A 12,769-nucleotide genomic window follows, 5' to 3' on the forward strand; every position below is an offset into this window, starting at 1 on the left:
CCAGCGGCGCCCACACCATGAGGGGCGCGGCGGGGCGGCCTCGCAGCGGCAGAAGACCCGGCGCCGGGCTCGGAGCCGCCGCCTCTTCCCGGCTCTGCCCGAGGCTGCTGCTTGGCAAGGCCGCTCGGGCGCCGTCTCCTAGCAACCGCGCGCGGCCCCTCCCGCGCCTCATGATGCTGATGCCGCCGCCGGGAAGCGCCGCGCATGCGCGCCGCCGCCGCACCTGCCGCCCGGTGCGCCGGGCGACCCCCGGCCCCGGGCGGCCCCGGCACGGCTGTCCCGCGGGGCTGCAGCCGCCGGGCGGTGGCCGTGCCTCCCGCGGCTGATGGGAGTGGTGGTCCTAAAGCCGCCTGCAGGGCTGCCGGTTGGGAGAGGGTGCATGAGGCTTCGGAGCGTCCCTGCGGCAGGTGGAGGCGGTGGGAGCTGTCCGCGCGATGCGGGATGAGCGCCCCCGGGTCCCTCTCGCCCCCGGAGCGCCGCCCCTTGCCCGCTCGCCCTTTTCAATGCGGGCTGTGCGGTGAATTAGCCTTTTTCTGCGGGGGGGGGTGGCTGCGCGGGGTGCAAGGAACTGGCGCGGGGGATCGGGCTGGGTGTGTTTGTGGGGAATTGGTTATGTGTGGGGAGAGGGAATGGGCCGTGTGCGGGGGAGCGGGCTTTGTGTGTAGTCAAATTCTGTACTAATAATGGCATACTCATTCTTCCACTGGGGGTCCTTACGGCATGGGAAACCCCAAGGATCAAAGTAGTGCATAAAGTCTTTAAGGGGGGAACCCCTAAGTGTGTGTGTTGGTGTAGGACAGAGAATTCCCAAAAACTCGGTGGGCTGAAGGGTCCCTGGAGGAACGGGAAATGGGGACAATGCAACAGGGAATGCCCCAAATGGGGCTGGCTGGCTGGCCAGCACCCTGAACCGAAAATCTCCACTGCAGCATCTTGTTAGAGATCCCAGTTGCACGGAGTGTGTATAAACATCTCCCTACGAGCATAAAGTAGCACATGATGCAACAGAGCAGGCCAAAATAGTGTCTCGCTCTTCAGCGTGTTTGATGATTGTTGCTTTTTTTGCATGGACTTTGTTTACTATTTAATCGGAGGAACATCCAGAAATTCTATCCCCACCACCATCATCCACACACTGAACTGGTACTATTCATTCATCCCACTCAGGATCCTGACGCTGCACGCTGCCACACGGGGAGGCCTGCTTGCCTGATCTTCCTTATAGCCCTCCTGATCTCAAGACGGGGCAGAGGAAGGCAGAATGGACCCTGTCGTTTCAGCCTGGGGACTGAGGTCCCCCAGGGCAGAATGGTCAAAGTGGAGTCACCCAACTAAAGAGGCATCCAGCCCCCGGAGTGGAGTGATGGTCACATTAGCAGAAGAGAAGGGATCTCTGCAATAGTGATGGGGCAGAGAAACCTCGGAGAGGCAGTGATCCGGCAGCAGTGGTGTTGAAGGCGACACGAGCGAGGCTCTTCCCCAGTGGCACTCAAGCTGGCTCCGGTTAACAGTGCACAAAAGAAGGCGATGGCAGGCCACTTCTGCCTCTTCTTACCTTGAAAACTCTATGATGAAACAATCCCGAATGACTCCTTGTTACTGGGAGGACTAAAATATAATTATTTATAGTGATAGTGCTTCCTCTCAATCACAACATCCTGAAAGCCATGGAAGCTGTAATCCTATAAACTTACCTCGGAGTAAGACGCACTGAACTCAGTGAGTCGTTTTTCTGCAGAGGCATCCGTTGGATTGTGCCGTTCAGTCAAGGGAAATGGATGCAACCCCAAAGCCTTTCCTCTTCCTTGCCAGTTTTTCAGCCGGGTGGATTGAGGGCCCTACATTTCAGCAAGGGCCTTCTGGGTCGTTTTGTCACAGGCTACTTGTCTCCTGGACAACGCAATGTGCAAGCTGGTTAGAGTCATCTCCTTGGCGTGGAAGAGAGCGAGTTGGTTTGGGTTGGCAGATGCCGGTACCTGTGGGCTAAGGAGCCTGGATCACTCTCTGAGTCACATGCCATTCATTAATGGGATGGGAGGATAGGAGAAAACCACTGCATAATAATAAATTCAGCTTCCAAATACCAACTTGGGCAATAAATTAGTAAAGCCCCCTCCAAAACATTAGGCATCGATGGAGGGATGGCGTCTGTCATGCCCTGGAATCTCTCCCTTCCCGTCAGCTCTTCAGCCTGCCTCCTTCTCCCTCCTGCAGTGTCTTAGCAACCAAAGGAGATTCACGGGCCCACTGCAGCCCGCCCCCTCAAAGCAACTGTGCTTAATTCCTCTAATTAAATCCACACATCAAAGGAACTTGCATCCTCCAAATGTAACTGCTTGAAGCTGACCCAGTTTTCAAGTGGTCTCCTGAAACTGGGGGCCGGGGGGGGGGGGGATAATCTCGATTCATTGGCAGCTAGACTACACACTCGCCATCCTCCTGCGGAGCGACGTCAGGACACCTTGTCTGACACCTGCAGTATTTTCATACTCCCAAAAGCTCTTTGCCGCTCGCTGTACATCATATTCATTGATTCTTGCAATGGTAGGCCGCTACCTCCACCCAGCGCCTTTCATGTGTCTTGAATTACAACTTCTGCCCTTCCCGTCCGGCTGTATTAATTCTGCCAAATTCAATAAAACTTGCCTGCTACAAACGTGTCCCAGGTTTGATCTGCTTTCCATGCTGATAGAATGCGATCGTTCTGACAGCCCATCTCTGGTCTAACCACTCATCATTAGGGAGTAACGTCGTCAATTGCCGTGTTTTGTTGTAGCATCCAGCAATGAACCATTGATTGTGCCCTCGGTAACTATAGTCTGGGGGATTAAATCAAAGCAGCGCATCAATATTTTGCCCCATCTGCAAACAGCTACGTGAAAGGTCCATCTCACCGTGGCCATTCGGAGGGCGGTGAAGCATTTATATCTCGCCTTCTGCCCTCTTGTAAAGAACCCAAGGGGGGTTACGTAGATCCATTTTGTCTTTGCAGCAGCGGGCCTGTGAGTGAGCCACTAGCTCCAAGTTCCTGGTGAGCTTCAAGGCCACATGGGGACTGGAACCTGGATCTCCCCAGTGCTCCACCACCACGCCACAGCCGTCCTCGAAAGCTGAGAAGGATGGGCTGCAAGGCAGAGCATCCTCCCGCCCGTCTTGCAGAGCAACTGGCATTCAGGGCCACGGTGGTTTTGGTACTAGGGGTAATATAGCTATCATTTCCCGTACTGTTTGATAGCCACCTATGCCACACGCACAAATGAGACTAAACACACACTATTCTTCCCTTGCCAGAAAGGCAAGGAAACCTGGAGCAGGGGAGGCTGGGGCCTGCTGGGAAAGGGAGGAGTTCTTTTTGTCTAAACATGCTTAAGATTGAGTCTTGAAACACACATTCTTAAAGTTCTCTGTGGCAAAGGGTTTGGCCGCTTCCTTCACACACATTTTAGTGCTGAGATTTGCAATTATTCCTCTTGCAAGTTAAAATCCATGCTGCATCAGCCCATGGAAGATGCTAATATCTCAGGCACATCTCTGCCTCGTGCTAATACATCCCTTGTTTAAATATGTCACCTGAACATATTCAGTTCTCTACCATGCTCTGTGCAATCTAGAATGAAAATGAAAATTGTTTCTTTTTAAGAAATGGGAAAGCGTTTTTCGCCCGTTATGCCCTCTGAAGACTGCAAATTTTAGTTCAGCGTTTTGATGGAAAGGCTTCTCCAACATCCCTTTCGCATCCCTAACCGTCCCCAAAATAGATTTTTTTGCAGCACGTAACTAAGCAAAAGCCTTCTTTATCAGTGCAATCCTATGCATAAGTAGAAAACCCGATGCGTTCGGTGGATCTAACTCGCAGATAAGTAGACGTGCGATTACAGCCTATTATTTTCCCCTCTCTTGCACTCCTAACAATCTTTGACATAATTAGCTGTGACAAATGGAAAGATGGGCTGCCGGAAGCGTGAGCTCCGCGCTTTGCATCGCGGGACTTGTAGTCTAGGGGGCCTGCGGGAGCCTGAACCGCTATCAAGAGCTGAACTCAAAGTCCCGATAGGTTTTGCTCTCTCCTGCTGCAGTCTTTGCGCCCAGAAGTCTGGCGGGGGCGGCTACATTGTCTCTATTGTATTGGGCTTCCCTCCCAATTTTTTTTAATTTTTTTTTTTTGGGTACCTTTCACCGGAGATTTAAATCGCGAGCGAGCGCAAGCATGGCTGATGAACAGGAAATCATGTGCAAACTTGAAAGCATCAAAGAGATCAGGTAGGGAGGGGGCTGTTGATTCTCCTTCTTTTTCTCTCTCCCCCCGCACACATTTCTTGCAATCTTCCAGGAGACCCTCCGAAGCCCGAATCGACGCTTGCTCGCTCGCTTGCTCGCTCACAGCGGAGTCCCGCTGGGCTTCCTCCCAGGTGTGTGTTTGCGTGGGATTGCAATTCAATGATCTCTCCTACCTCTCCACACAACCGCCCCTCCGCACACCCCCGTCTTGCACTCTCACCGAAGAGTGGCTGCTTTTATCCCGGTATAAAGTAGCTATCGCGGGGGCTGCAAAACAATGCTTCTCTGCACGTCCCCAGGAGCTCTTTCCCAATCCGCGAAGGCGGTTTGGGCTGGCGGTGCATGCATCTGGAGTTTGCACGGCGGACTTGTTGTTGTTGTTATCATTGTGCTTTTGTAGGAATCGCTACTCCTGCTATTATTATTGGGTCCGTGCAGCGGCTGCAAAGCCTCAGGGCACAGACCCGCGGGCGAGCGGTTCTGTTTTGAGACCTCTGCGTTGCTTTGCAAGGATGGCGCGCTTAGAGATGGTGCGCCCTGATGTGTGCGCGTTTCCTCGGGAGAAAGCCCCTCTGGGTTCAATGCGGAGCTTCCTAGTAATTATGTGTAGGATTCCAGCTGGAGAGGAAGCGGACCTTCAAAAGCGCCGAGCGAGTGGATGCGCTTTCCTGGAAGGACGGCCCGGATAAAGTCAGCGGGGCTCAGCATGCAGCTTTCGGCCTGCTGGGTTTTTAAAGCGTTTTGCATATGTGCATTTGTGATGTGCACTGGAACTTTAATGCATGTGTGTGTACATGTGTGTATACACACATGTACACACACATTATTAGCAATTCTCCCAAGATGGGTTTGATGCATCTCTGTGTGATTGTTCGCTTTTCCCTGTTTTCTTTTTCTGTATATACATTTGTGGTTCTGTGCTTGTCTTGTATTCTCTTTTGTGTCAATTTTTGGTTTCGGTTGTTTTGTATCCTCAGTAATTACAAAGATTGTTTTGTATCCTCAGTAATTATAAAGATTGTTTTGTATCCTCAGTAGGCTTGTGCTGTTTTTTGGTTTTGGTTTTAGTTTTGTGCAAAGATTGTAAAAATCAAATAAAAATGCCATAGGGTTTACCTCTGTGTCACTTTGCTCAGGTTTCTGCAGTGCATCTCTGAGCAGGGCGAGCACAGCCCTAAAATTGAGTGTGTCCAGAAAGTGGGTGCATTAGTGTTTGCCAAGCAAAAGTACATCTGGAAGTGGTAAAATGCAGAATTTGGAGAATTCCTTACCAAGAGGAAATCAGACAGAATTTGTGCTGGGGACATATTCATAACAAGTTGCGCTTGAGCCAGGCTCATGAGTATCTTTCTTTGTGGAAGGACAAAATGTGCTTGGTGTTATAGCGATGTCGTCATTCCTTCTCAGCCTGGTTTCCTCTGGATGTGCCGCACTGCAATTCCCATCCTGCCCAGCCAGCATGTTGGGAGAGCCCCAGGTGGAAGCCGCAGCCAAACCTCAAAGGTTTTTCATATGTTTTCTTCCAGGCAGTTGCTTAAAGGAGTGAATTTTGCATGGAAGGTCCACAGAGGAAGGGAGATACTTCATTTTTCTATCCTTGCCAAAGACTTACCAGTGTAGATGGAATGGCTGAATGCCTCTTGGTGATTCAGAAATGCCACCCCAGCTTTTCCTTGATCTTTTCTGCCTGTTTTCCCCTCCTTTTCTGTTGCAGGAATAAGACGCTGCAGATGGAAAAGATCAAGGCCCGCTTGAAGGCAGAATTCGAGGCGCTGGAGTCTGAGGAAAGGCACCTGAAGGAATACAAGCAAGAGATGGATCTGTTGCTGCAGGAGAAGATGGCCCACGTTGAGGAACTGCGGCTTATCCATGCTGACATCAATGTCGTAAGAGGCAGCCCGGCAGGGTGGTCTTCCAGTTGCTCACGCTCCTTTCCCTCGTGCACTTGCCTTGGGAGTGAGCGCTGTTGCATTTGGTAGAGCTTTCTTCTGGGCAAACAGGCATTGGCTTGTGCCACAGAAGGGAGAAGAGGCTGTGTTCGGCAAGCATGGGCTTCTTAGTGGTGGGTGCCGGGAGAAGCAGAGTGTTGTGATCTTTACCCACTTTGCACATCGGAACAACCTGTGCTTCTCTAAACCTTGTCTGGCGTGAACAAAGCCGGAGCCAACGAGCAGGCGGGCTTCTATCATCTGATTGCTCCTCCTGCCATGCCTATAAACCGCTTACAGATTCGATTGTCTGAAACAGTATTTGAGTATTATTCAAAAGTAAACAACCCAGAGATGCTTCACCCTGGCTTTTCATGGCAGTTTGCAAGGCAGGAGTTCTGAGTGGTTGGCTGAGAACGTGGTTCAGTTTTCTCACCACCAGCAACCCAGAATTCCCAGCTTGCCAAGGTAGTGAGGGATGATCCAACCAAAATGTGCATCCTCATTTCGCTCACAACAGTCTGGGGAATGAACTGAGCCTGCCGTGTCAGTGTCGCTGCCGATGTTCTCATAGGTCTTGGCACCATCCCTGTCATCCAACCCTGGGCTTTTTCTGAGTGCCTGTAGAAGTGCAGTGTGCGTTCAGCCCCAGCTGGCCACCTTGCTGACCATCTGTTTGGTTTCTGAAGCCACGTCCTGACCTGGTACCCTCCGGGTGCTTTGGGCTGCAATTTCTACCATTCTTTGATGGTTGGCCATGATGGTTGGAGCTCATGGTGACTTGAGGTCCACCAGATTGGAGGAGGCCACTCTAGGAGGAGGTGAATGGGAAGAAACCAAGACTGTGTGGAGGTCCCCTGATGTCCAGTCTGGCTGGAGACCTGGGTCCCCCTGCTAAGGAAGAAGTGCACCGGTTGATTGCCTGCCCGCTCTTGTTTCAGATGGAGAACACAATCAAGCAGTCGGAGAATGACCTCAACAAGCTTTTGGAGTCCACTCGTCGTCTGCATGAGGAATACAAGCCGCTCAAGGAGCACGTGGATGCATTGAGGATGACTCTGGGCTTGCAGAGGTTGCCAGATCTGTGCGAGGAGGAAGAGAAGCTTTCTCTCGAGTAAGCTGGTGGGCACACGGCTTCAGCGAGTGAGGAAAGCGGGCAGTGTGGGATCCAGTGAGGAAGCCCCGTAGCAAGTCTCTCTTGCTCTGTAGAGGCGTGGAACGCCTGGCCTGCCCAATCCCATCATCCCTCACCATCGGCTGTGCTGGCTAGGACTGATGGGAACTGTGGTGCAGCAAAATCTGGAGGGCCACGCAGTTAGAGAGGAGCCAAATTTGAAATGCCAGGTCTTGAACCGGGGACATCTGCCATGCAGAGAGAGTGCTTTCCAGCCATGTCGCAGTGATGCAGCCAGGCCTTGAAGGGAGGCAGTTGGACCTTTCAGAGTGGGGAGGAAAACATGTAAAGCAGGAAAGGCTCGAAATGCTTTGCGATCAGGGAAAAGAGGCCTAGGGAATCCCTGGATTGGCCCAGGGCCTGAGGCTGTCCCACCTGAGCTGTCTAAACCACACACCTTCTGCACTGCACAGCGGGAAATGCTTGTTCTCCGTCCCGGATCTTAGCAGCAGAGCTAAAGTGGGCACGTGACACGGGGCTGCTGCTGAAGATGGCACCCCTCTCTGAAATAGCCCCTTCTCCTCTCTCCATAACTGGCCCATATTATTGCTTCCATCATCCTGCCAGGGCCAGCATGAGAAGGTAAGAACATGCTGGACCAAAGCAAACTGTGGCCCAGCAGTTTCCCAGAATAGCCATCCAGATGCCAGAGGAAGTCGGGGGGATGCTGTGGCAGCCATCTTGGCTGGGGCGCCTTGCTTATGGCCCACCCTCCGCTTGACCATTGCCCATGCTGACCGAGGCTGAGTCCCGAACCTCTGGAGGGGGCCGTCATGCAAGGCAAGTGAGTCCTGAGGCTTCTTTTGCTTTTTCTCTGGGTCTCCAGTTACTTCGAGAAGCAGAAAGCAGAATGGCAGACAGAGCCGCAGGAACCTCCCATCCCAGAATCCTTGGCTGCCGCGGCCGCGGCCGCCCAACAACTGCAGGTTGCCAGGAAACAGGACACCAGGCAGGCGGCAACATTCAGGCAACAGCCGCCTCCTATGAAGGTGAGGACGCCTTGCTTGGGTCGTGGGAAGGAAATCCTGGAGGGGCTGAGCTCACATCTAAGCTGATAGGAACCTCTCCATCCAACACGGCCAGATTCTTTCTCCTGCAGTGTCTGGGATGGGCAACCTCGGATTGTCCAGGCCACTACCTGCCCCAGAGACCACTCCTGCAAAGATCTCCCTGAATCCAAGATAGTGTGTTCTCCATAGCTGTTTCCTGCCATCTTTTTGGCACTTTTTTAAAATTTCCCTCCTTTCAGGGAGAGGCAATATTGCTCACCCCAAGCTACCCCAATATTTTCTACTCTGACTGCCAGCAACTGTGACGCCACAGAATCATACACAAAGCCTCATAGGCCAGTTAGACCTGGGTGGGCAGACTTCACGCCTGCAAGGTCTGCTTTGTTTTTCTGAGGATACTGGAACTAATCAGTGCTTGCAGTTCTTGCAAACACCTCCTCCTAGACGCCCCGAGGTCCTTCATTTCAGCAGCATTTTTTGTGTAAGTGGGGAGTAACCTTGTTGCTGTTGTGACTTAAGCACTGTAGAATAAGAAGTCCTTTGGGATGTGATGCACATCACTCAGAATTCTGCCGTTAGATCCAGAACTACCTTTGCCCAGCCTAATCCATCAGATTAGATAGGATGCTAATTATGTGTGCATAATAAAGGGCTATGGGCAGGAATTTCTGAAGGGGAGAATTTTATCTCTATTTTTTAAAAGGCGGAAAATGCCCCATTCACAATTCCGAGCACCAGCATTTCCTTTTCAAAAATAGCATATTCATGATCTTCAGATCATATTTGCACCTTTTTTTTAAAAAACGCTCTTTAAAATGTGCTTTTCAATCAGTGTAAGGAGAGCTATGCACTTGGAAACATGCACATCTTTCCTGTATGACATGCTCACTTTTCCTGCTTTGGGGAAGTAAAAGACACTTGTATCCGGAAGCCAAAAGAGGTGAAAGGAGTGCTGAGGTGGAAAAAGGACAAGCTCAAGCATCACTCATTTGCTGGTTCCTGGGTGGAAGTCACTGGTTCTAGCTTTAAGGAGTCCCTTGTTCCTAATGGGAAGCATGTTCTCCTTTCAGGCTTGCTTATCGTGCCACCAGCAAATCCACCGGAACGCGCCCATTTGCCCTCTGTGCAAAGCCAAGAGCCGCTCTCGGAATCCCAAGAAGCCGAAGAGGAAGCAAGATGAATGAAAAGTGGAAAACCTGACGAGAAACCAACCAGACCCACCGCACACACCTCCACCTTTCCAGTAGAATTATAAATGTGACCAGAGTTTATCCAAGTGCAAAATATGAGTGTGACTTGATCTTTGCTTTAGTTTAACGTGATGTAAGCACAACACCTAGTTGGGGTTTACTTTTTGTTGAGTCTTTTGATCTTTTTACTGTATAGGAGGACTTAAAGAGCTGATGGTGCTAAACCTGTAACATGTCAAATCATCCTTCCTTTTGGATTCTGCACACAAATGGAAGACCAACTGTAAGGCAAAGACAGAAGGAAGTTCTATACGGAGAATGCAAAGGCTAGTCTTGATTCAATTAATGATGCACATTTCATCTTTTCGCAGGTTGGAAGACTTCTTGACTCAACTTTCCCAAATTGGGTTTTCCATTCCCCTCTGGGCTTTTATTACTGCAGTGTTCTTGTACTTGGGCCATGCTCTTCCACTTGAGAGCACTTGAATAGTGCAGATCAGTGTCTGTCTGACTTTATAGGATGTGTACCGTTTCCTTACCTTCTTTTTTCTCCCAGGTATAGGCAAGGATGTATGTCTTATGTGCTTTAAAAGGGAAAAAAATGAAGTTCTGTGATAAAGGCATCCAAATCTGGAACTCCCTGTGTACGTTGTTCAATCCCCTTCCACGTGTAAACCCTGCAAATTTGCATTTTTCTACTGTTTCACTTAACTTTGCCGCTTGCTAGTTTTCTCATCTTGAAGAGGGCCAAGGAACCATGCAGGCACTTGTCTGACATCCCAGGGGAATGTCAATTGACCATCCTACCAAAGCTTCTGCAAGTATTGCCCACTAAAGTTAAGCATTAATGTTTGGAATGTTAAGGACTAGAAACTTGCTGTTTAGGGGAAATGAAAGTTGGAGGCTCTGAATTTTACACATTTTTAATGCTCCTCTAGAAACAGGAGAAACTGCCTTATGCTGAGGTAGACAATTTGTTCTCATAGCACAGTGCTGTGTACTCTTACTGGCAGAAGATGGTCGTGTTTCCCAGATTCCTTTAAATGAAGCTTTGAAACTTGAACCAGTGACTTTTTGCAGTAAAACCTGTACTCTTTCACTGTGGTTAAGGATGGCACACGTGTGTTCGTACACACACACAGCCCTGGCTGCAAAAGCATCCGCGGAGATCCTTCTACTCAACGTTTGCTGTGTTCATTTCTCCCTGAACTCCGAGTTCTGCCTGACAGGCATGCGAGTTGTGGAGTCCACATGGATAACTTTGCTCATTTTGCCATGGTCCCGAAGGCCAGCTTCAAACCAACTGTCTTGCTGGAAAAATGTGGGAGATGTTCAATTCATTAAAAAATGGCAGCTTTCCTTGCTCATCGTGCTGCTGATTCCAGCCAGAAGGCACTCAATAAAAGTAGGCAATGTGAGTGAGTATCAATCTTTAGGCTTGCTTTGCCTGGGCATAGTCAAATGAAAAGATAGGACACATAAAGTTCACAAAGGTTAAAGCATACCCATCAATTTTTTTTAAAGTGTCTGCTTGTTTTACAAGTGTGCAGTATTTTTTTTTCACATGTGAGTTAGATACTTAAAATATTTTTCACATGCTAGTCTATAGTCTTCTCCAAGCTGGTGCCTTCTGGATATGTTGGACTACAACTCCCATAATCCCCAGCCAGCATGGCCAATACACCTGGAAGGTACAAACCTGGGGCGACAGTAGCATCACCTAGTCCTTAAGTAGAAGGGAAGTAAGTTGTCAGCCTTGAAAAAAGCTGATGTAGGAATTAAAAAATGGTAAAATATCATTCTTGGATCAGCTAATGTTTTATAATGTTGGAAACTGTTTTGTTGTTGTTGTTGTGACAAATGTCAAGAATACCTATTAAAGGGGCAGTGTATTAAAAATCCATTTTTATTTACCTATTCTGTGTGCTGCTGGTCTTTATCGATTGAATGGGTTTGAAGAAGGGTGAACACGTATCCACTAAACTAGCATTGAAGAGGGTTGGTTTGAAATGAGCAACATTCTCTCTGCATTATATTCCATGTGGCATCTTAGAGGAGATAACGGGGTGAGCTCCCTGGAGAAGGGCAGAGAGAGTCTACCAGTGCTGATTTATTCTGGTTAGATCTGGGCCTCTCCGCTTGGGGCAGCTCCAGAGAGAGGGTGCTCAGGTCGTCAGCTTTTCAAGATGGATTCTGAGGTCTCTGAGGCAAATGCCCCTTGTGGCCAAGGAGCCGTTTCGCCATGACACACTCTGCCATCTGTTGACCTTGTTTGCCCACATTGTCACCTGTGGGCAGAAGCAGCAAGATCTTGCGCGGAGTTGTGGACTGATGTTTCCAGAGCTTCACGACATGATCAGGAGCCCCCATAATTCACACAATAAAGGTGTTGCTTCAGGGATATTCCAGTAACCAGCAAATTCTGGGAGGCTTTGACTTTGGTCCACTTCAAATTCTGATAAAGGGAAACCTGGAAGCCAGAACTGGGCTTGAGTGGAAAATCAAAGGTGGTCTTGAGTTTTGGTTCTTGAGTGCCTTTCAGAAACATCCCTTGTAAAGTTGAGTCTCTTCTTACTGCATTACACTCATATCCCAGCTTTCTTCTTGTGAGGATCTCACAGTGGCTCACGAGGTCCTTCTTTCTCTTTTGCCCTCAAAACAACGTACCCTGTGCGGTAGGTTAGGCTGACAGTCCATGAGTGGCCAACATTGCCCAGTGGGCTTCATGGCGAAGTGGGGACTAGCCATGACCCCTGGAGTCCCAGACCGCTGCTCAGAGCCACTGCACTACACCGGCTCTCGCAACAGCGATCCCCTTCTCCGAATGTATCAAGGAGTCCTGCTGGTTCAAAGCGGTGGTCCATCCAGCCCAACATCCTGTTCCCACGGTGGCCAACCAGCTGCCTTCCCCTTCCAGAGAAGCCTTCTCCATGTGCCCCATGCCCAGGGGGGCTCACCATTCAATGCAGATTTCTTAAATGGTACAGCAGCAATCCATACTGGTTGATCTATCTGGGGGCCAGAGTTCAGGATCATGGGGCCTGGAATAAAAGCATTTCGCCACTCACCGAGCAAAGCCGTTTTAAGAATATTCTGAACAGACGGGATAGTCTTGATTCCTGGAGTGCAGCTAAAAATGAAATAAAACCTCAAATGCTGACGACTGTATATGGAAATGGACGGCTTGCC

The 12,769-nt window shown here is 49.9% G+C and overlaps 1 protein-coding gene and 1 long non-coding RNA gene across 3 annotated transcripts in view; one reads left to right on the forward strand and one right to left on the reverse strand.

Annotated features, from left to right (window-relative positions):
* Positions 1–5,463, reverse strand: part of LOC123022062 — a 29,319-nt gene extending 23,856 nt beyond the window's left edge. The window contains exon 1 of the long non-coding RNA XR_006414461.1: positions 5,449–5,463. This is a non-coding gene — a long non-coding RNA (uncharacterized LOC123022062). The remainder of the gene's footprint in view (positions 1–5,448) is intronic.
* Positions 4,061–11,493, forward strand: ZC4H2 (zinc finger C4H2-type containing). 2 transcript variants are annotated; one of them, XM_044427462.1, is made up of 5 exons: positions 4,061–4,260; positions 5,993–6,164; positions 7,148–7,320; positions 8,207–8,369; positions 9,461–11,493. In XM_044427462.1, exons 1-5 carry the CDS (start codon positions 4,208–4,210, stop codon positions 9,572–9,574), a joined length of 675 nt encoding a protein of 224 aa, XP_044283397.1. In that variant the 5' UTR covers positions 4,061–4,207; the 3' UTR covers positions 9,575–11,493. The 2 variants fall into 2 exon arrangements, with proteins under 2 accessions (XP_044283397.1, XP_044283398.1); XM_044427463.1 differs by lacking the exon at positions 4,061–4,260 and adding an exon at positions 4,373–4,409.
* The last annotated feature ends 1,276 nt before the right edge of the window (positions 11,494–12,769 follow it).

This window comes from Varanus komodoensis, unplaced genomic scaffold (assembly GCF_004798865.1).
Source record: "Varanus komodoensis strain SLA01 unplaced genomic scaffold, ASM479886v1 scaffold18_3, whole genome shotgun sequence".
In the NCBI taxonomy this organism is placed as follows: Eukaryota; Metazoa; Chordata; class Lepidosauria; order Squamata; family Varanidae; genus Varanus; species Varanus komodoensis.

Excerpts from the sequence above, each read along its gene's own strand:
- ZC4H2 (XM_044427462.1), top strand. The coding sequence starts at position 4,208 with ATGGCTGATGAACAGGAAATCATGTGCAAACTTGAAAGCATCAAAGAG. Across the intron at positions 4,261-5,992 it reads GAAAGCATCAAAGAGATCAG|GAATAAGACGCTGCAGATGG; the intron begins GTAGGGAGGGGG and ends TTTCTGTTGCAG. Across the intron at positions 8,370-9,460 it reads AACAGCCGCCTCCTATGAAG|GCTTGCTTATCGTGCCACCA; the intron begins GTGAGGACGCCT and ends TTCTCCTTTCAG.